This window comes from Cricetulus griseus, chromosome 8 (assembly GCF_003668045.3).
Source record: "Cricetulus griseus strain 17A/GY chromosome 8, alternate assembly CriGri-PICRH-1.0, whole genome shotgun sequence".
NCBI classification, from domain to species: domain Eukaryota; kingdom Metazoa; phylum Chordata; class Mammalia; order Rodentia; family Cricetidae; genus Cricetulus; species Cricetulus griseus.
In genome coordinates this window covers 1,570,758-1,592,232 of record NC_048601.1, presented here as the reverse complement: position 1 = coordinate 1,592,232, position 21,475 = coordinate 1,570,758, and the positions used below count along the sequence as shown (strand labels likewise).

Here is a 21,475-nt window from a genome sequence, read left to right as displayed (position 1 = left end):
TTGCCTAGAAGATACTGTGAAAGTTGTTTAGACATGTTTGCTGCTAAGGAATAATTCTGATAGGAAACAGCTGTTACACACAAACCAGGCATTCTCCATTCACATCCCAACTGTGCCAATTGCCATAAAGTATCCAATTGCTCCTGTACTAGATCAATGCGTTGATTCAAAAGCATAATGCCACCTTTCAATTGAGCATTAAGGGTAGATTGGATATCCAACGCAGTGGCCACATTACAAACACAAAGGGAGGCCAGACACACACAGGAGTAGGAGCAAAGGATATATTCCTACCAGGAGCTAACAAACTAACTGTACTTTCAAAGATCTGAGAGGTATTCCAATGAAAAGAGGCATTTCCTGGGGCTATGTATAATCCCTTCCTCTCCAAGGTCTTTACCAAATCTCCATATGCTAAGTGCCGCAATTTCAACTCCTTATTAGTTAACAGAATGTCATCCATATAATGGACACATCTCACAGCAGGGTATTTCTCTCTAATAGGAGCAATAGCATGACACACAAGAAGCTGACACATAGTGGGGCTATTGGCTATACCCTGGAGTAAAACCACCCACTCTTATAATGGTATGGAGAACAGAAGGTAAAGTAAAAGCAAACCTAACACTATCCTGCACACACCACAAATAGGATTCTTCATGATTAGGTAGGGCTGACAGCAACGGTAAACCGCGCTGCACAGGCCCCATGACTTGCATCTGTTTATTTCCTTCAGCTGTTCTAACATCTCCTGCCCCTTTTCTACAGCCTTGCAGCATCTTTGATCCTCTAGACAGCTTCGAACCATTTTCCAAATAGGCCGCGTCCCTGGCTTCAGCATTCTCTGTGCCCAGGCAAAATCTAGATCTTTTCCAAGCTTATCCCAGCAACTGGTAGTAAGATTGCCCGAGACGGCAAACCAGGGGACCATGGTCTCAACCTCCCCAAGAAATCTTTCTAATATAGAGTGCAACAGCTCTTGAAGAGCGAGATAAATGGGTTGCGATGTCAAATTCCCCATACTTTCACTTTTGGTTACTTCTACTTTGTCCGTTCCTGGAACTTTATCGCTCCTTACCTGAGTCCTTATCGCTCCTTACCGGAGACCTTATTGCCTCTTTACCGAGGTCCTTAACTTGGTCCCAACTTACCTGGGACTTACCAGTCGACTGCCCTGACTGCAGGAAGTTCTGAGCCGTTCACCAGCGGAGGTCCCCGTATGGGGCACCACTTGTCGCGTCTATCTCGACCAGCAAGAGAAACACGACCACGACTCTTCTTCAAGCAGTTTATTTAGGAACCTTGTACATCAGCTTCTACTTCTACCTCAGTTTCTCTCTGCTTCTACCTCAGCTTCTCTCCCTACTAGACCCCTCTGGCAAGCCCTTAAAAGCAAGCTCATTACCCAATTAGCTCACGCCACCTGGCAATCCCGGATAGGCCACAGCTGGAGGAGGCACACCAGATCCACTAAGCGCTTCCAAATAAGGCTTGTTTACAGCTAAGCTTGGTCTCCCTGGCATCCAGCCAGGCGCCATCTTGGGGCTGTGGCTCCCCACAACTACCACCACCACCACCACCAACAACAACAACAACAATGTGTGTGGGATCACATAGTTTTTCTCTTTTTGAGTTAACTTGGAGTAACAGGTTTCCTGATACTGGATAAAAGATGTGTCCCTGGAATGAATTCTAGTCATCTTGCTGCTTACAGTGAGTTTACATAGCTTTCCACAGTATCAGCTACAATTTAGGATTTGGCATCAATATCCATGGCTGGACTTGATCTTTATAACAACAACTTATATTGTTCTTTCAAATATCTACTCTCAGGTGGGTGGTAGTGTCACACGTCTTTAATCCCAGCACTTGGGAGGTAGAGGCAGGCAGATCTCTGTGAGTTCAAGACCAGCCTGGTCTATGAGAGCTAGTTCCAGGACAGGCTACAAAGCCACAGAGAAACCCTGTCTGGGAAAAAAATCAAATATCTACTTAGTTCTCCCCATGTTCTCTGTGTTTTCCATCTTCTTGAGTTAGAGTCATCATTTGTCTTTGTTCTTTCAGTGGCCACTTATGGAAGCCACTTGATCAATCTAGAGGACCCTGTTTTCTTCTGTTTCACTGGTTAGAATCATGTAACTGCTAGACACGGTATGTACAGTGCTTCAGTGACAAGGACTAAGGACTCCGAATACCGGGAGCACATCGCGATTTCAAGTGTCACAGAATTGTGCAGCCAGGGACTGGTTCTTTTCCTCCTTGACTCGTGATGTGCCACCAAGATCGGAGCTATTTACCCACTACTGAAGTAGGTATAGTCACTGCACAGACACCAATTAAAGCCTGGTCCATCTGTCCCTAGGATAAGTACAGTTACAGTGTGGCATACCAGTCACTGGAGGAGGTACACGCAGAGTGTGGCAGAGCAGGAACAGGATACTGAGTGTCTTTACTGCTTCTTCCTGCTTCTTTCTCTCCAGAGAAGCTGTGCAGCTGAATGTCACCGCCACCCAGCAGCTCCTGCTGATGGCCAGCCAGATGCCAAAGCTTGAAGCCTTCATCCACATCTCTACTGCCTTCTCTAACTGCAACCTGAGCCACATAGATGAGGTCATCTACCCATGCCCTGTGGAGCCAAGAAAGATCATTGACTCCATGGAGTAAGTTGGGTCAAATGAAGGAACTGGGCGGCAGCAGATGGCTTTCTCTTCTTTGTCACTGTTAATGAAGTTATGAGGTAGGACACTTTGAAAGCCAAATGCTTTGGAAAAAAATGCTTCACCATGTCTCTACTAGTCCCTTCTACCAGTGAGAAATATGACCCACAAGGGAAGGAAGATAGAAAATTTATTATGTGTATGAACTAGGAATTGATGCATAGGGCCTTGTGCATGCTAAGCAAGTATTCTTCCACTGAGCTATATCCTCAGCCCTGAAATCCCTAAAGAAACACCTTTGTGGAGGATAGGGCCGCAGAAACCCTAGACCATGAATGTATCCCTCACCTCTCAGGAGAGAAATTTTGGAATTGGACTGATGTGGGTTCAACTCACCGCTGATAACCTTCTGTGCAAACTGGAGCAATTATTTAGCCTTTCTGAACCCCCCTGGTCCTTTTTTGTTACTTTTCCTGTTGCTCTGATAAAACACCCTAACAAAAACCACCTATGAGGAAAGGGTTTATTTGGGCTCACAGTTCTAGGGCGTTGTATCATGACAGGGGAGCTACAGCTGCAGGATGTCATGACCTGGCTTGTCTCAGCTTTAACCCACGACAGCCATGAGGTTCGGCCTGAGTGGGGGTGTGTGAACCTGGAAGCTCCCAGCAACCCAACAGCGATAAAGATCAAACACAGGCATCTTGTCATCTTCAGAGAGCTCTCAGTTCCATGTTGTGGAACTAGAGTCATTTCTTTATTAGCCATCTTTTCTGGTATTTCTTAACCATCCTGTCAATACCACGAGGGATCCATTTCCCTCTTTTGTTCCCTCTCTGCTCTGGCCACTTGCCCCTAACTCCTCACCTTCCATCCTCACAAGTTACTCACACATCTCTGCTCTCCCTGCCCAAGTGAGGGTCGATTCAGATGCTTAGGCACATAGAGATGCAAGTAAGAGGCATATTACCCTGACACCATGGTAAACAGTAGTAGCCTTACTGGCATTAACAATACAATAGCGAGCCAGAGCTTTCCGGTGCTCCATGTTCAGTGAGACCAAAGGCTGGATCTTTAAATATTCCATAGCAGAAATACTTTGGTCCCCCATAGCAGGAATGGGAGAGAACTGGCCACATTGAGTCCACAGCCAAGAAACAAAGAACAGGAATCCTCCTGCTCGTCTTGTTGTCTCCTGTTTATTTCAACCAGGAAGCAAGCACAGGGACTGCTGCCTCCCATTTAAGAGTGGGTCTTCACACCTCAATCAGCACAGTCAACACAGCCTCTCAGATACAGGCCCAGAGGCTAACCACCATAGACCCCACCTTAACAGTTGTGATGCTGAGCAGATACAGGCCCAGAGGCTAACCACCATAGACCCCACCTTACAGTTGTGATACTGAGCAGATTTATACAAATCAATCGCTATGTTTCTAGGGAGGAATGGTTTTCAGTGAAGAATCTAATTCTTCTGGAATCTAGCAGGGGATGGTCTGTGGGCGAGTTCTGCTGAGATATACACTTCTCTACCTTTGCTGAAGTGCTCTCCAGCCTGTTCTCTCTTATTGCCAGTCAACAACAAAATCACTTTCTTCATAGGATATGGTTCTAGTTGCAGAACTTTATTTCAGCTTTCCACTTACTTGGCTTTAACTACTTGAGTTTTGGATCTTTTAAACTCTACATTTAAAAAAAAAATTGACACAAATCACTGTTGCATGGTAAACTTGCCAGTGTATAATCTCATGCCATACTGTAATTGCATCTGAAATATAGTCCCTTTTTAAAAACTTCAGCTAAATTAGGAGCTTGTCCCCTTCATTTCTGTCTCCCCTGGCTCTGAGAGTGGGTGTTTTTACCTGTCACTTTAAACTCTTTAAAATGGAGGTCATTCAGAAGAACTGGCACAAAGGAGAATTTCGAGTTAATGGTTCCACGGGAGAGTTGCAGGAAAGGCACGGGTGCTTTGATGCCCAAGCCAATTCTGGTACATCTATAGAAAGCCCGTGAGCATGTCCAATATGGAACTGATGTTCGTCACTAAGCTTCCCTCTCACAGAGGTTCCCGGGAAAGGCCCACCTGCTTGATTCAAAACCAAAACTGAATTCCCAGGGACTCATCCACCATCCTCCCTTTCAAGATCTGAAAGGGGCCTATGCAGTTGGAAACCTCTGAGAGTTCACCAGAGACAGGAGAAATAGGATCCAGCTCAGCACAGTGAAGGGCTCCACATGTCACCTCCTTCTAAACTGTATGCAGACGCTAAATGCTTCAAGGCTAAAGGAAAGAATAAACTTCCCTCCCAGGGAAGGGGCCAGCCTGCTGTTTAGTCTTCAGTATATCCAAAGCTCTGGCAAGTATACATCACCAGGAAAAGTCCATAACTTAACAGTCAGTAATGGGTGGGGGGAGCAACAAGCATTATGCTTAGAAATCCCTTCCTCCCTGGAAAATGTTTAAATTCACTGTGAAACAAATACCCACAAACTGAGGGCAATTGCCTTTTTGTTCTCAGCACCCCACCACTGTGGCTACCATTTTCACAGTTTTGCTTCCTTCTCTATAAAAGCACCCCTTTCCTTCTTTGACATATCTCTCCACAACCCCATTTCCTTCTGAGTCTGCCTGTTCTCTTGTATCTCTGTCCATCCCTGCTTCCCTACTGGGTGTAGAAACTGAGCCCTCCTGAGGACTTGATGGCACATTCACTAAGGAAGCAGGATTTCGGGGACAGAAGGACGACGAGACACATGATGAAATGGAATCCCTGCTCTCTGGACAGAGAATCAGACACATGTCAAACATATAAGCATGGTGACTATAACAAACATAACCTAACTAGAGAATATGAGAAAAGGTCATCATAGAATTCCTACCATTCATTCTCAGAAAGCTTTCCTCAAAATGCTTGAGGATCCGTCTTTCAGAAGATAAATTGGGGGGGGGGATATGTATTCCTCGTTTCACTCAACTACTTACAAACAAGAAGCTGTTAATTCCCAAGTAAAGGATAGTGAGTTAGAAGCACCTGTGCCATGTGTACCTGCATCAGACATGCACCTACTGCTAAGATCTTCAATGACTTTATGTTTCTTTTGAAGCCACTTAAGTAGAATTTTAAACTTGGAGACTCGTGGAAACAAAGTGAAGTCAAATTTGGGAGCTGGAGACTTGTAGGTTCAAAACATGTCCTTGAATACAAAAATACACTGCAGGACATTTAGTTGATTTCAGAAATGTATGTTGATTCCTGCGGTCTTTTTTTCCAGGCTGATTTACAGTTTTAAAGAACTAATGGGAGAGAGAATAGCAGAAAGTAGTTAACTGAGCACAGGAGAGGCCTCCGACAGCAATAGGTGGGCATCTGCCACACTGCCCTCCCCTCTAAATCCAGGGAGGGACTAGAGATGGGACAGAAAATGGTCAGAGGAGCAGTAGAAGAAAGTTACTTTAAAATCAACTATGGGCTTGCTCCATTCAAACAGAATGCCACCACTGGCCTGGGAGTGGAGTGTGTGTAAACCCTTGGGTTCAGTTCCTAGCACTGAGAATGAAAAAGGGGTGGAGGAGTGGGACAGAAGAGAGAGTTCCATTGGTTCATTTCTAGGTGCATATATCCATGCTTGCCCTCATGGTCATCCAAGAATTAGAGCAGATATAACCAGCATCTTTCCTGAGTAAAAATAGGGAGCAAGAACAGAATACAGGGCTCCACAGGTAAAACTGAGTAGTGGGGAAAGCCTTCTGCAAATGCAGTAAGCTCTCACACCCACATCTCTAGTAATCTATGCAGCCAATATTCTCTAAGAGGAGCTAACCTTCCCCACTGTGTAGAGCCCTCGGCTATAACCAAGGGCTCTACAATGAGCAGCTGTTCTTTGTGTTGTAGCATTGACTCCCTGTGGTTTTTAGGCTCTCTTGTTCTCTTGAAATTGTTTTTCCTTGCAGCCCTGTTGACATTAAACTTGGTTTTTGTAATCTGTATTGGCACAGGAAATGGTCTTAGGTTAGTCAATTCACTACTTACCTACAATGAGATGAAATGATACTGGTACAGCTACCCTCTGTATCTGTGACTTTTCATCTTTACATTTAACCAACCAACTGCTAATCTGAATACTTGTGTCTTTACTGAGCCTGTACAGGTTTTTTTGTCATTGCTCCATTGGAGTAGGATGTCCTTCTGTAGGTTGTGAATATGTGTTGTTTTTATTGGTTGATGAATAAAGTTTCTTGGGCCTATGACAGGGCAGAATATAGCGAGGCAGGAAAGTCAAAATGAATACAGGAAGAAAGAAGGCAGGGTTGAGAGAGAGGAGCAGTCGCTAGAGAAGCAAGATGTGAGGTAACAAGCCACAAGTCTCATGGTAAAATATAAACTAATAGAAATGGGTTAATTTAAATGTAAGAGCTAGCCAATAAGCATGAGCCATTGGCCAAACAATCATAATATCAAGCCTCTGAATCATTTTATAAGCAGCTGCAGGACCAGGAAAGACATAGAAAAGCTTCCAGCTACACTCCATAAACAATACAATAAACACTTATACTGCATTTACATTATGCTTGGTGTTATAGGTAATTTAGATGGTTTAAAGTACACATGAGGCTATGCATAGGTTATATGCAAACCAATTCCCCTTAGATAACAAGTAGAATCAAGTGTGTGTGTGGGGGGGGGGGTCTGCCTTATCTATCACTCTTCCAGTTCCCATGTGGTCACTTAATTCTTTTTGACGTGTGTATGTGTATATGGTGTGCATGTATGCACATTTACATGTGTAAGCACACAGATGTATGCACACACGTGGGTGCACATGGAAGCTCAAAGTTCATGTCAAGTATCTACCTTTACTCAATCACTTCTATAGAATACACCATGGCAGAGTCTCTTGGCTGACTTGGAGCTTGCTGATATGGTTAGTCTAGTTGGACAGCTTGTTTCAGGGAGCCTGACTCCACCTCCCCAGTGCTGGTATTACAGATAGGCCAGCAAAGTGGCATGTGTGGGTTCTTGAGACCCAAACTTTACTACTCAACACTTGCATGGCAAGTACTTTATACACTAAGATATCACCCCAGCCCTGTCCTCATCTAACTTAATATCATCTATTTCTCTGTGTTTGAAGTTGTTTCAATTCTAGGAATTGCTCTACTTTTCCACACTCAACCCAAAGGCATCTGTGTGTCCAGGTTATATTCAGTATTAATAGAAGCAAAAGAAGGGAAATGGAACCATTATAGCCAGTCTTTGTATTCTACCCCACTGTCAATGAGTGTGATTAAAATACAGCCTCATGACTGGATGGATCTTAGCATCCGACATGGTGTTTAACAATTTGTCATAGGAGTGGAGGGAAAACTGCTAATGTTTTCTATAATCAAAATAGCACAGTTATGCTTTCTCCTACAAAATAGGAACAAATGCACTAAACTTGTTAGTTTAAGAATTGCATGGACATGACTGGCAAGATGACTCAGTGGATAAAAGCACTCCCTACCAAGTCTGATGACTTGAGTTTAATCCCCAGGACTCACATGGTGGAAGAAGAGAACTGACTCCTACAAGTTGTCATCTGTGGCAAATGCACACTCCCTGCAATCATACACCCAAGATAAATACAATTTTTAAATATTTTATAATTACATGGACATAGTTTAAAGTTTTTAGGCTGCCTGAATACACCAATGATTTAACCAAATAGCCCTGATAACTAAAAAAAAAACACTAAAGTGGCAATAATGCTGCTCTTAGGGAAGTGTCACAATAAACATGGGATTATTGAAATGGTTCTGGCCTGTTTCTAATGATGCTCTGGTAATGCCTGTCACCCCTAAGTGGAACTATTCAGTAGCTGTGCTATTGGAGCTTCCTCAGAGCTTTGAACTCACTCCACACCAGAATCACTGGAAACCGCCACAGTCACTAAGTTGTTAGCTCAGACTCCGAACAAATCTGAAGAATACGTTAGGGTTATGTCTGCCAATTGTAGCTGCTTTATTCAGACATTGAAATTTTAAAAATTAAAAACTACAGGTTTAAGATTTGTACAAGACAACTCACTGGAGTATCCTGAATGAAGCAGCTTGGAGGAGGAGCCCCTGTGCTGGGGAGCACAGTCCTCCCTTGCTCTTGGACATGGGCTTGGTACTCATACACATGCTCAGTGGACACACTAATGTAACTTTGGAAGTAAAGATAGGGGTGACATGTGATGCATCACATTACATGTCCGTGGAGACCATCAAGTATCTGGGGACGGGGGGGGGGGGGCGGGCAGAGCAGACTAAGATACAAGGAAAGGAATGATTTGAACATACACACTTGCACTTGTGACCTGGGATGGTTGCCTCCCCAGATTCAAGCCAGAAGGTATTAGTTTTGTTGGATTAGCTATTTCTTGTTTTCTTCTGGTTCTATTGTGCTGTGGGTGATGCTACAATTTTTTTCCCTCTGCTTTTAGGTGGTTAGATGACTCTATCATTGATGAGATCACTCCCAAGCTGATTGGGGACCGGCCCAATACCTACACCTACACCAAAGCATTGGGAGAGATAGTGGTACAACAAGAAAGTGGAAACCTGAATGTGGCCATTGTCAGGCCATCCATCGTGGGAGCAACCTGGCAGGAACCTTTCCCGGTGAACACACTTCTCCTGCTTTACTTCAATCCAGGCGCCTTAAGAACCAGCTTCTTTCTGATTGTCCATCTCCACTTCCCCCTCCTTTTACCCTTTCTCTCCTTCATCCCTCTCTTCCTACATCCTTTGACCAATTGGTTAGTATTATAAATGGGCGTAGGTACGGATGGACACACACACACACACATACACACACACACACACACACACACACACACACACACACACACACACACACACCCTGCCACACACAAACAGATTGGCTGTCCAAGGGTTACAATTTCCTGAAATGTGTAATCAACAGAGACCTCTCTTTCCAGGGTTGGGTTGACAATGTAAATGGACCCAGCGGACTCATTATTGCGGTATGTACAAAGATGAGAGAGTAACCCCTTGAAATGGAGAACGTGGCAGAGACCTTGGTGTCCACTTTGTGTGGTGACAAAGGAAGTGGCTTATCTAGAGTTACTGAAGGGAAGATGAAAGCAACAGGAAGTTGCTTTTATCAATGGCATTTATCATTATCAGAGGTGACTGATATGTTCAGTTGCTATCCCAGAGTTTTACTTGGGAAATGTTTGCACACCAACCATTTTCCTTTGATTACCACAAGGTGGAGGTATTTTCTTTTCATTGCTTTATTAATGGCTTGAACTAATGTAATCAGGTATGGGGGGTGGGATATTACCCTCAAGGGTCAGGGATGTGGCTCAGCTGGTAGAGTGTTTGGTCTAGTATGCTTAAAACCCTGAGTTTGACCCCTGGCACTTTATAAACTGAGTGCATGTGGCAGCTCACACCTGTAATCCCAGCCCTCAGAGAGGCAGAAGAATCAGAACCTCATGCTACATGAGACCATGGCTCAAAAAAAGAAAAGAAAATCTTATCCCAAAGATTAGGGAATGCTTGATAAAATACACAAGCTTGTGTGTATGTATTCTTACTTTATTCTTGCTTTTCCATACTCTTTCTGTTCTCTGACTGCTTTCATTCTTTTCCCCTTGACAGTTTAGATGGGGATAAAAACCATTTTAACATGGGCTAGAATCAGTTTTATTACAGTGCACACCATCACACTGACTTGAATTCCACCAACTCTACATTATATTTTTAGTAGGCAAAGATGATAGCTAGTTTAGACACACACACATTATGGATTCTTACAGCAAAAGAAGGTGCTTGATGTCCAACCCACACACAAAGTGGCTAGCTAGTCCTGGCTGTGACTTCACCCCTGGGTTTATATTTTATGCTCCATCTTTTCCTGAGCAGACGGGGAAAGGATTTCTTCGGTCCATAAAAGCTACTCCCATGGCAGTGGCAGATGTGATTCCAGTTGACACAGTTGTCAATCTCACCATAGCCGTAGGATGGTATACTGCAGTTCATAGGTAAGCATGCTTACACAAGCTTCTACAAGACTCCAAAGTGATAGGATGTTTGTTCCAGTATCTCAGAATTCCCAATATACCTTCCTATATACGCTAAGGTGTGTGAATACTGATTAATATTTGGTGGGTCATAAACTAATTTGCTATCAAACCACTTACCGAAGAATTTGTGAATGACCAAAAGGCTTTTCTATTATCTTAAAATAAGTAGGAAACTAGTTGATGAAATGGCAGCACAGTTTATATTTTTGTTGAACTACTATTTAGTTGCTTGTAAATGCCAAGAGATAAGATATAAGTTTGCTGACACAAGTAAAGCCTAGGGTGCCTGTGTGGATGTGGTTCTGTCAGTAAATGACAAGGACAATGGGAAGTTTTCTCATTTGAACTCAGGCATGCATGTTCCACAGGTCACACCTATTTGATATATGGGCTGTGTACTTTTTCATTTTTTCCTATCAACCCAAAGAAAGAACAGAGACTCTGAAAGTACTGTGTAGATTGCAGTAGTCACAGGAACTTTGATACTTTTCTCAGTGTTATTTTTATTTTCTATTAGTGATCAATTTGGTTTTATTTGTTTAACTTCTGTCTTATCTTCCAGACCTAAATCAACATTAATCTACCATTCTACATCTGGTAATCTCAATCCCTGTAATTGGCATAAAATGGGTGAGTGCCTTTAACTATGTAAGTACATAGCTACCTGGAAAAAAAAAAAACAGTACGTCTTGCAGCCAGGAACACAGTGGGGGAGGAAGCCAAAACAAAACCAACCATAAAAAGAGAAAAATCTCTGCAGATTGTAAATGAGATTTAGTCAACTAGAATGTACAATGATAAAAAGAAAAGTGGGCTGAGGGAACACATCGTAATTACACAGAATAGTCTTACAGGAGGTTTTAAAAACAACTATGAAACCAAGCAAAAGCTGGCAAAGATAAACAACGTTGCTGGCAATCAGCAACCCCTCCACACCTCTCCCCTCACAGTGGCCATTTCAGAAAGGTTACACAACAGTCTGCCTGTGATGGATGGGGCAGTGGTATTGCTCATTCATTTGCTCAGCTGCCTGCCCACACCCCACCCTAACTGTGCAGTAGCTGTGATGCCAAGTATTTTATTGGTAACCAATCTCGTGCATCTAGGGATCTGCCTAACCAATCAATGAATGGTGCATTCCTTTGTTGACTTAGGAGTTGGTTTTCTTGCTAAAGTCTGAGATTTTAGAACCTCTAGCTGTTGTCTGATTCCCACTCAGAGCATACACACACACACGTGTTATTTGTACTTGCAAAGTTGCAAACATAGAATTAATCTGTGATCAAGTTCTTTTCATCATAAACCCAGTTTTTTAGATCACATCTAAATCAGAATTGATTTTAAAATAGTAAGAAATCTGTTTCTGTATCAGTAATAGGAGATATCTAAGTTTCCACCCATATAAATGGATATTAACATAAGCAAATAAGATATTATAAGCTCGGGGCAGGAGAGATGGCCCACAGTTAAGAGCGTGGACTACTCTCGCAGAAGACCCAGTTTGGTTGCCAGCACCCACATCAGCTGGCTCACATTCTTTACCAAAATAGCACTAGGATGATCTCTAGGCTATTTACTAATTTCTTGCCCTCTGAAACTTCTTGATCTGGGCCCACATAGTTCAAACCACTCTCAGCACTGTCTTCCATGCTCCCACTAGAATGGCCCTTTAAGCCACACTTAAAGAATCCAACCACTTTTCTAGTAAGTCCAAAAGACAGAATTCCATATTCCTCCAACAAACTTTCCAGGCTTGTCAAAGCAATAATGGAGTGAGTCCTTGGTAGCAACTTCTGTTTCAGTCACTGTTTTATTGTCATGACATCATGACCGAGGCAATTCTTATAAAAGAAAGCATTTAACTGGCAGCTGGCTTACAGTTTCAGAGGTTCAGTCCATTATCACTATAGGAGCATGGTGGCAGGCACAGTGCTAGAGAAGTAGAGAGCTACATCCTGACACATAGTCGGGTGTTGGGGGGGTGAGGGAGGGGGAGAGAGAGAGGAGAGAGACAGAGAGGAGGAGAGGAGAGGAGGGGAGCAAGGGAGAGAGAGTCTGAGCCTGCCATGGGCTTTTGGAACTTCAAAGCCCACCCCCAGTGACACACTTACTGTAACAAGGCCATACCTACTCCAATTATGCCACATTTCCTAATCCTTTCAAATAGTTCCATTCCCTGGTGACTAAGCATTCAAATATATGAGCCTATGGGGGCCATTCTTAATCAACCAACACATGATGTTTACACATAAGGGACTAGATCTATTCAATGTCCCAGACCCATGGAAATGAATTTAAATATCTAATGATGACAGAAGGTTAAGGAAGGCAGTCTGGCTATCTTATAATAGTTCCCAGTGACTCAGTTTCCCTCTCTGTGTTACGCAGTAATTCTCTCTACATGTTTCAGTGGTACCATCTTGGGAACAGTGTGGCACAAAAGCCAAATCCTTGTAGCTTGTTGTATGACAGGCTGTAACTTGAAGAATGTCTTTTTAGAAATGATAAACACTTGACATACATGCTTGCTTCTCAGCCCCTCACACCGCAGCAGATATGCTTAGCTGGTCATGTCTTTCATCCAGTGCCAAGCTTCTACACAAGAAGCCTAATACAGAACATTAGGATGCCATTACCCACTAATTCACATTTGTTCAGTTTGAAATGCATTTATGCTTCATGACAAGGCTATTAGAAGTGATCCAAATGCTTCTAACTGGAACCACTAGCAATGTCATGATAGGGTGAACATTTGTTGTTTCAATTAACAATGGAGAATAATTGATAGCTGGATGGCTTGAACATGCAACATCTATCCATTTAGTTACCTCTGTTAATGCCTTTCAAGAAAAAAAATTAAACTCTTTCCATATGGTTCTTAAGCATTTTTATCAGATTTATACCTAGGATCAAGGAAATATAAACACTTTGTTAATAATTAATGGTATCTTCATTTTCTAGTGGTTACTGGGAAGATGTGAAAAGACTAGTATATTAATCTTATACCTAGCTAAACTATCACAGGGTAATTGTCTCTTAGTCTGAAAATCTGAAATGCTCTAAAGATTCTGTTTTGGTGACATGAGGTCACCATGAAAAAAACTAAAGACTCAAGACAGACAAAAAATAGAAAGTTATTATGCATTACTGAAATACCCATTCATTCAATCCAATAGTATTCCCTGAGTACCAACTGCCTGACAGCCATTTCTCAATATCTAAGTAGGCACAAAAGCAAAATTATACACCAGCTATGATTAAGTGCTTGAAGAAAAATAGAGCGGGGTAAGAAGGATGCTTTCTTATGTGAAGGCCAAGGAAATAGCTCTGGTAAGGTGACATCTCAGCTGAGACCTGAGGGAAGTGGTAGTAAATGAACCCAGAAGGATCCTTTGAGGCCTTATCCACGTTGAGCATTTTCTCTGTATGAGAAGATACAGATGTGACAAGGTCTTACCAACTGGACTAAGTGTTTGGCTTCCCTCCAAATAAGAGAATTCTATAAAAAGCAAATTCTGAGCAACATTTCCCAAGACTCATCCTAGCTGTTGTATGGAGAGCAGACTCCTGGGGGACAAGAGTCCAGTGGTGACGCTCTCCCAATATTCCAAGGAGCAGGGACAGCTCTCAACCACGGACACAGTGCAAATGGTGACACTGGATTCTTTTCAAGGGGAAGCCCAGTTATTCTAGTTTGTATTGTTGGTGAACAAAGAGGATGATCATGATGCCTCTAAAGGTTCTGGCTGGCTTACTGAAAAAGAAAATAATCATTTAAAGATAAGAGTGTAAAATGTGTCAGGAAAGGGCGGCTAGTAGTGGGAATGTAAGAGGTCAGTTTTAGAGCTGTTAAATATGAAATAGCCAAATGAAAACGTGGAGCAAACATGCAGATGCATAGGTGAGAAGGTCAGTACTAAAGTCAGAATTCTCCTGATTGACTCTTTCAAATGTAGCTGCCTTTAAGTTCCATGCTGTGATTTCATTTATGTTGCTTTGATAAACATAAGCAAAAGCAACTTAGAGGAAGAAAGGGTTTATTTTGTTTACAATCCAGGTTATTTACATGCAGTCCATCATTGAGAGAAAGCAGGGCAGGAACTCAAGAAGACATTTGAAGGCAGGCTTGCTTGCTATTGTACAGAGAATTACTTCTGACCAAGGAACTGACTCACAGTCAATGAGAGCACAAGAGAAACCACAGAGGAATGATGCTTGCTCATCTGTACAGGTTGTGCTGAACTTTCTTATACAGTCCAGAACCTCCTGCCCAGGTGTCTTTGTTACTGTTCTGTTGCTAAGAAGAGGCACCATGACCACAGCAACTCTTATAAAACAAAGTATTTAATTGGGACTTGCTTACAATCTCAGAGGTTTAGTCCATTATTACGGTGGGAAGCATGGAGGCATGCTAACAGGAGAAGCAGCTTGAGATTTATAAATCCAGATCCTCAGACAGCAGGAAGAGAGGCACCGAACCTGTCTTGGGCTTTTAAAACCTCAAAAACCACCCCCAGCTCTGTGACACACTTCCTCCAACAAAGCTATATATACTCCAACAAGGCCATACCTCCTATTCCTTCTCAAGTAGTACCACTCCCTAATGACTAAGCATTCAAATATATGAACCTATGAGGGTCATTCTTATTCAAACTACCATACCAGGGATGGTGCTGCTCACAGTGGACTGGGCCCTCTTGTAGCAATTAACAATCAAGAAAATTCCCTAGAGACATGCCTACAGGACACTCTAATCCAGACAATTGTTCAATTAACTCTCTCTGAGTTAAAGCTATCCAGGAACATCTGTACTTTACATGTCCATTTCTTGGTGATATAATTTCAAAAAGGGAATAATCAAATTACCACATCAATTGATAACTTCATCGACTGAACAATGAACTACATTGTTTGAAAATATCCAATTAAATCAAAATTGAATTTAAATGAATGCTCTAAAAAGAACTATTGAATCTATAAATATTAAAATGTGTACTAAGCTAATATGAAAATGAAAAGGCAATTATAAATATTCTACTAGTGAAAACCTAAGTCAAATGCACACACAGAAAAGCAAGAATATTAAAGCAAAAGAAGCTGTGGTATCTAAAGTGAACCACACAAAGAAATCCGTCTTCATACTTTTATGCAAGCCTTTGTTAAGAACATTTAGCCCGAAAGGGATCCTCCCAGCCTCTGGCCTTTTAGAGTAGACTTGGGAACCTGGAATCAAACACCTTTCAGAATAGCTTGTTCTTATATTGGAGAGGAAACTTCCCCAAGAATTTGAGAGTAAATGTTTTAAGAAAAGGCCAGGTATGGTAGTACATACCTTTAATCCCAACACTTGTGAGGTAGAGACAGGTGGATCTCTGTGAGTTCAAGGCTGGCCTGGTCTACAGAGTGAGTTTCAGCACAGCCAGAGCTGCATAGTGAGTCACTGTCTCAGCCTCAGTCACTGTCACACCAAAACCCGTATTGCTTAACTCTTAACATTCTCTGAGATTTAGCACTTCCTCTCTTTTTTCCAGGATTACATGTCTTGGCAACCATGGAAAAGATCCCATTCGAGAGTGCTTTCAGAAGGCCAAATGCTGACTTCACCACCAACAACTTCACCACCCAATACTGGAACGCCGTCAGCCACCGGGCCCCGGCCATCATCTATGACTTCTACCTGAGGCTCACTGGAAGGAAACCCAGGTGTGAAGTTGGGACAATGGTTTTAGTAGTGTCAGTGCATGGAACCCAAAGTCTTTCATCCTCCTTACGGCTGAGGATGGAAGGGACATGTCTCTCTCTCTGTCTCTCTCTCTCTCTGTCTCTCTCACACACACAGAGACATGATACAGTGTGAGTCTCTCTGTCTCTCTCTCTCTCTCTCACACACACACACACAGAGACATGATACAGTGTGAGTCTCTCTGTCTCTGCCTCTCCCTCTCTCTCTCTCTCACACACACAGTCTCTCTCTCTCTCACACACACACACACACACACTGTCTCTCTGTCTCTCTCTCTCACACACACACACAGTCTCTCTGTCTCTGTCTTTCTCTCTCTCTCTCTCTCTCTCTCTCTCTCACACACACACACACACACACAGTCTCTGTCTCTCTCTGTCTCTCTGTCTCTCTCTCTCTCTCACACACACACACACTTTACTCACTGAATGCTTGCTGTGTGGCCATCCTGTTGCAAGGTCTCATGGTGATTCCGTTTTCATCTTCACACCTCATGACTAAACTTCACCATCAAAAGAGAAGCGAAGGGCAGAACCCACGTATTAACAGCAAGGAGGTGCAGAGAACCACCTCACAGTCACTACTACAGACTAGGTTTATTGACAACCTAGAGAGATGAAAAACAAACAAACAAAAAAAAAAAACCTCAAAGAGATGAGGTACCAAAACTAAGCCAGCTCTGTTACCACCCAACAGTGATAAAAGTACATCTCTGGCTACCTCCAAAACACACTCAACAGGAAGAAACTCCTGTGATCACAACCTGAACAAGCACGGGACTAGGTGGAAGGCCTTTCTGGCACATGCAGCATTCTCTGGACTAACACAAAAAAACAATTGCAACACAGAGGCCATGTGACTTACCTAGCTTCTTTTACCCACATAAGGAAGCATTATGACTGTGTGGAGAACATCTGAGTTTTACCTAATATAGATGGGACAAGAAGGAAAACACAGGCAGAAATTCTATCAAAATGGGTCAGGTTGAAGGGTTAGGAACACTTGGATAAAGCAAGGTTGATAAATAAGAGAAAAACACAAGACAAAAATGTCAATATGCTTTTTGTTTGGGAGAAACTAAACAACACTGGATTGGACAATGAGTTGTGTTGTTTTGTTTTGTGATATTTATTTATGGTGTGTATACTACCACTGCACAAGAGCAGCAGTCAGAGGGAACCTTGAAGGGAGGTATTCTCTCTACTATGGTTGTTCTGGGAATTGAACCCAGATTGTTGGGCTTGGCAGTAGCATCTTTATCCATTAGGTCATCCATCACGGGCCCCCAGTAATCTTCACAGCTTTTTACAGGACCAGTCAGACACTGTAGGATCCGACATTGTCAAGTCTGGAGCTTCACTAATTTAGCCATGGACTATACATTTACTTTCTAAATCTTAACTTTCTCTTCTATAAAAAGGGGGTTCTAACCATGATCTATTTGATACGAAGGTGCACATAATAAAACAATCAGGTTTTGTATTTGTCTTTTACGTACTAAAAAGGCCTCTACCTAAGAGTAACTGTTGTTGTTGTTGTTGTTCTAAAACTTACCTTAGTTCAAATAATCCTTGGACATTGATATACAACTACCAATCATAGAACATTTAAATCTACTTCCTGAAAAAACAAGTTTCCCATGATACAGTAAAGAGTCTCTCCATTGTTGGTGGGAACTTGAACTAAGAGTAAGACCAAATTCCCAGAGCATCAGAGTCCTAAGAGAATTGACTATACTCTAGTACCAAGCTGAGTCTAACCACTTTTAAGCTCAGAGACCTACCTATCTGGAGCATTTTCTATGTGACCTTGAAAATAGCCTTTCTGTAAAGTTAACGTGAATAAATCCGTCAGTCCTAGGAGGTTTCTAGAGGAAAGCTGTTTCATGTTCTGAACATGGAGCTAGAAAACAAAGACCACCAGAAGAAGTGGACACAGGGCAGTGGCTTTGCAACAGTAGAGGTTCTCCTGAGTTGGTCAGAACTACGTGGGAGTTTGAATGCTGACCCTCTTAAGCTTATGAACCATATTCTGGAAAATGTGGGCAAAGAGCTACCTACAAGGCTGTTATGAAAATCAGCTAAAACAGTGTTTCCTACAAATGCCAACACTGTGTCTAACAGAGCAGATTATGAACATAAGTCTGTCTTCATAAGTATGAATTACAACTAGTTTTTGCTTTAATACTCTGCCAAAAGTTTACATACTAAAATCTGGGATGCTGTTTTTGTTTTACAAATTTAAGAACATGTAATTAAAAAGAAATTAGCTTTCTAAAGATCTGCCTCGATTGTTAAGACAAAACAAAACAGCAATCCTTTTAGGCAACTAACTTACTCAGTTTTGCAATGTCTGATGAGAAGGGGATGGGTGTCTGGGAGAGGAGGTTGTAAAGGCTCTGACAGACACTGTAAGATTTAGCCTCTTTATTAACAGAGTTAGATGGAAACTGAGGACAAATGGTAACTCTAACTCACAGACATGCATAAACCCTTTTAGTACAGGTAGACTTTAGAGAGAATGAGCTATTTGTTAGATTTATTGCTAGTACTCACTCACACGAAGGAAGGGACAAGGTACTTTAAAAAAGATTAAAGAGAAGCTTGATGGTGGAAACTGCTATTGTTGTTAACTAGCCAAAGGAGGGATATGACCCACAAACTGAAAAAAACAATCTGGGGAACTGGAGGAAAGACTGTTACTGGACTAGGTCTCAGTAGGTAGTCCAGGCTGATCTTGATCTCATGCATCTTCCTGCCTCAGCCTCTCCGGTGCTGGTGTTACTGGCATGAGCCCACTAGGGCTTGCACTTCCTTAACAACCCTGGGCCACCTTTGTGGTGGAGGAAGAGGCAGTGGGCTGGACGCACTGCACCAGCTATGTGGTCTCTCCCTCAGGATGCTGAAGCTCATGAACCGCCTACTGAGAACCATTTCCATGCTCGAGTATTTCATCAACCACAGTTGGGAATGGAGCACGAACAACACGGAGATGCTTCTGTCAGAGCTGAGTCCTGAAGATCAGAGAGTAAGTGCAGCCCTGGCTCCACCAAGCCAGTGCCTCAGGGACAGACACTCTGGGAACTCACAATTGTGTGGCCAGTAATGCTGATGGGGGAAGTGCTGAGGGTACAGGCAGATGTTTTTCCCTAAGGAAACCAGACAATGGCAGCATTCACAGGAAACAAGTTTAGTGCAGCTAGAACTAAGTTTGTGGATTGTGACAAACCTTCACTGCTGCTGGGTAGTGGCATGTTTGGCAACCCAGTAATGGGGAGGTTGAAACAGGTGGATCCTGGAGGATCATTGGCCAGCAAAGTTAGCCATACTGATGAGCTCCGGGCACCCACACTGAACAAGGTGACTACTGCTCAACAGCACAAAGCATGTTAACATCTTTCACTACGCAGGTATTCAACTTTGACGTGCGCCAGTTGAACTGGCTCGAATACATTGAAAATTACGTTTTGGGGGTTAAGAAGTATCTACTAAAAGAGGATCTGGCTGGTATCCCCAAAGCAAAGCAACATCTAAAAAGGTAGGGACATTCCTTGGTGTGTGTGAGGGGTTACGGTTGACTGACTTTACACCGGGTTGTGCATGTTAATTAAACCACACATTTATGCAGTTCCTATTGAAGCTGGACTCACACTTCTTGGGCATTAGAAACCCTGCATTCCATACTATCCTATAATATACAACATTGAATTTAGACCTCACTGCACTCCTGAAGCAGTATTTTGTTGTTGTTGTTGTTAACCCATTAACAGAAGTAACTTAGGGCAAAGAACCTAAGAATGTTGTTCTTGGAAACAAGTATTGGAGCCAGGCTTCAGTCCAAGTTTGCTTCTTCTTGTGCACCATATCACAGTGTGACCTAAGGAACACCTAAAAGACAGATCATGCCACATAACTTGGAAAACCATGTAACTATTATTCAATTCTTAAAACTCCTTCCTACTTCTTTTAGTGACAAACAAGTTAATGGATTTAGGTCATGATTCCTGCAAAAACTAAGGTTTGTAGTCAAGGTGATAATGGTAGAAAAACAGCCAGCCAAGTGAGGATATTTGAAAAGCAGGCTGCAAAGTTCACTATCTACCCTCCAGCCAACAAGAGTGAGGGCTTTTAAAAACTGTGTTTGTCCATGGTGTGTAGATGTGCACACCACAGTGCATGTGGAGGTCAGGGGACAGCTTTGTGGAGTCAAACTCCCTCCTTTGACCCTTACATGAGTTGCAACTCAAGTTCCAGACTTGCTCCAAACATCATTTATTTACTCAGCCATCTCACTGGCCACAGAGGATTTTCAATATTGTAAGATCAGAGTATATTTTGAAAATACTACATTCTTCCATGATCGTGCTTGTAAAAAGACCTCCAAACAGAAAAGTAGGAGGAAGAGTAACAAGCTAGGGAAACATGGTTTATTCGAGAATAGGAAATGAAAGACATAAAAAACAAGGAACAACCAAGTCATGCCATGGTCTCTAAGAACTAGGTATTTGCTGGTCACGTTGACATTTCAGGTAACACAGCTGGGGGCAGGTGCCGTCTTAAATGTGCTTTTGTTTCTGATCCTTAGGCTCCGGAACATTCACTACCTCTTCAACACTGCCCTGTTTCTTATCATCTGGCGCCTCCTCATTGCAAGGTCTCAGATGGCTCGGAACGTCTGGTTCTTCATTGTGAGCTTCTGCTATAAGTTCATCTCCTACTTTAGGGCCTCCAGCACACTCAAGGTCTAAGAACATTCCACCAGCCCATCATCTGGAACCTCAGATACCTCTAAGGCAGTAAACTGTGTCTTAAACTAGGAAGTAACAAGAAGCACACCCAAGCTTCCAGTCAAACTTGCCATTCCATCTTCTTTCCTACTTCTTCACTGTGTGCATTTTTTAAAAAATTGGTTCAATGAGAGGAAAAGCCTCTAACTGCATACATTTATGAAAATCTAAATTCCAGATTGTCTTGACACCACCACTCTGTCACACGCA

At 42.6% G+C, this 21,475-nt stretch overlaps 1 protein-coding gene across 1 annotated transcript in view; it reads left to right on the top strand.

Annotated features, from left to right (window-relative positions):
* Nucleotides 1-21,226, top strand: part of LOC100758702 (fatty acyl-CoA reductase 2) — a 33,087-nt gene extending 11,861 nt beyond the window's left edge. Inside the window, exons 3-11 of the mRNA XM_035448500.1 lie at nucleotides 2,481-2,660; nucleotides 9,126-9,303; nucleotides 9,624-9,668; nucleotides 10,576-10,694; nucleotides 11,299-11,366; nucleotides 16,268-16,439; nucleotides 19,377-19,506; nucleotides 19,889-20,016; nucleotides 21,064-21,226. Coding sequence (XP_035304391.1) covers nucleotides 2,481-2,660; nucleotides 9,126-9,303; nucleotides 9,624-9,668; nucleotides 10,576-10,694; nucleotides 11,299-11,366; nucleotides 16,268-16,439; nucleotides 19,377-19,506; nucleotides 19,889-20,016; nucleotides 21,064-21,226 — 1,183 coding nt within the window. The remainder of the gene's footprint in view (nucleotides 1-2,480; nucleotides 2,661-9,125; nucleotides 9,304-9,623; nucleotides 9,669-10,575; nucleotides 10,695-11,298; nucleotides 11,367-16,267; nucleotides 16,440-19,376; nucleotides 19,507-19,888; nucleotides 20,017-21,063) is intronic.
* Nucleotides 21,227-21,475: the final 249 nt, after the last annotated feature.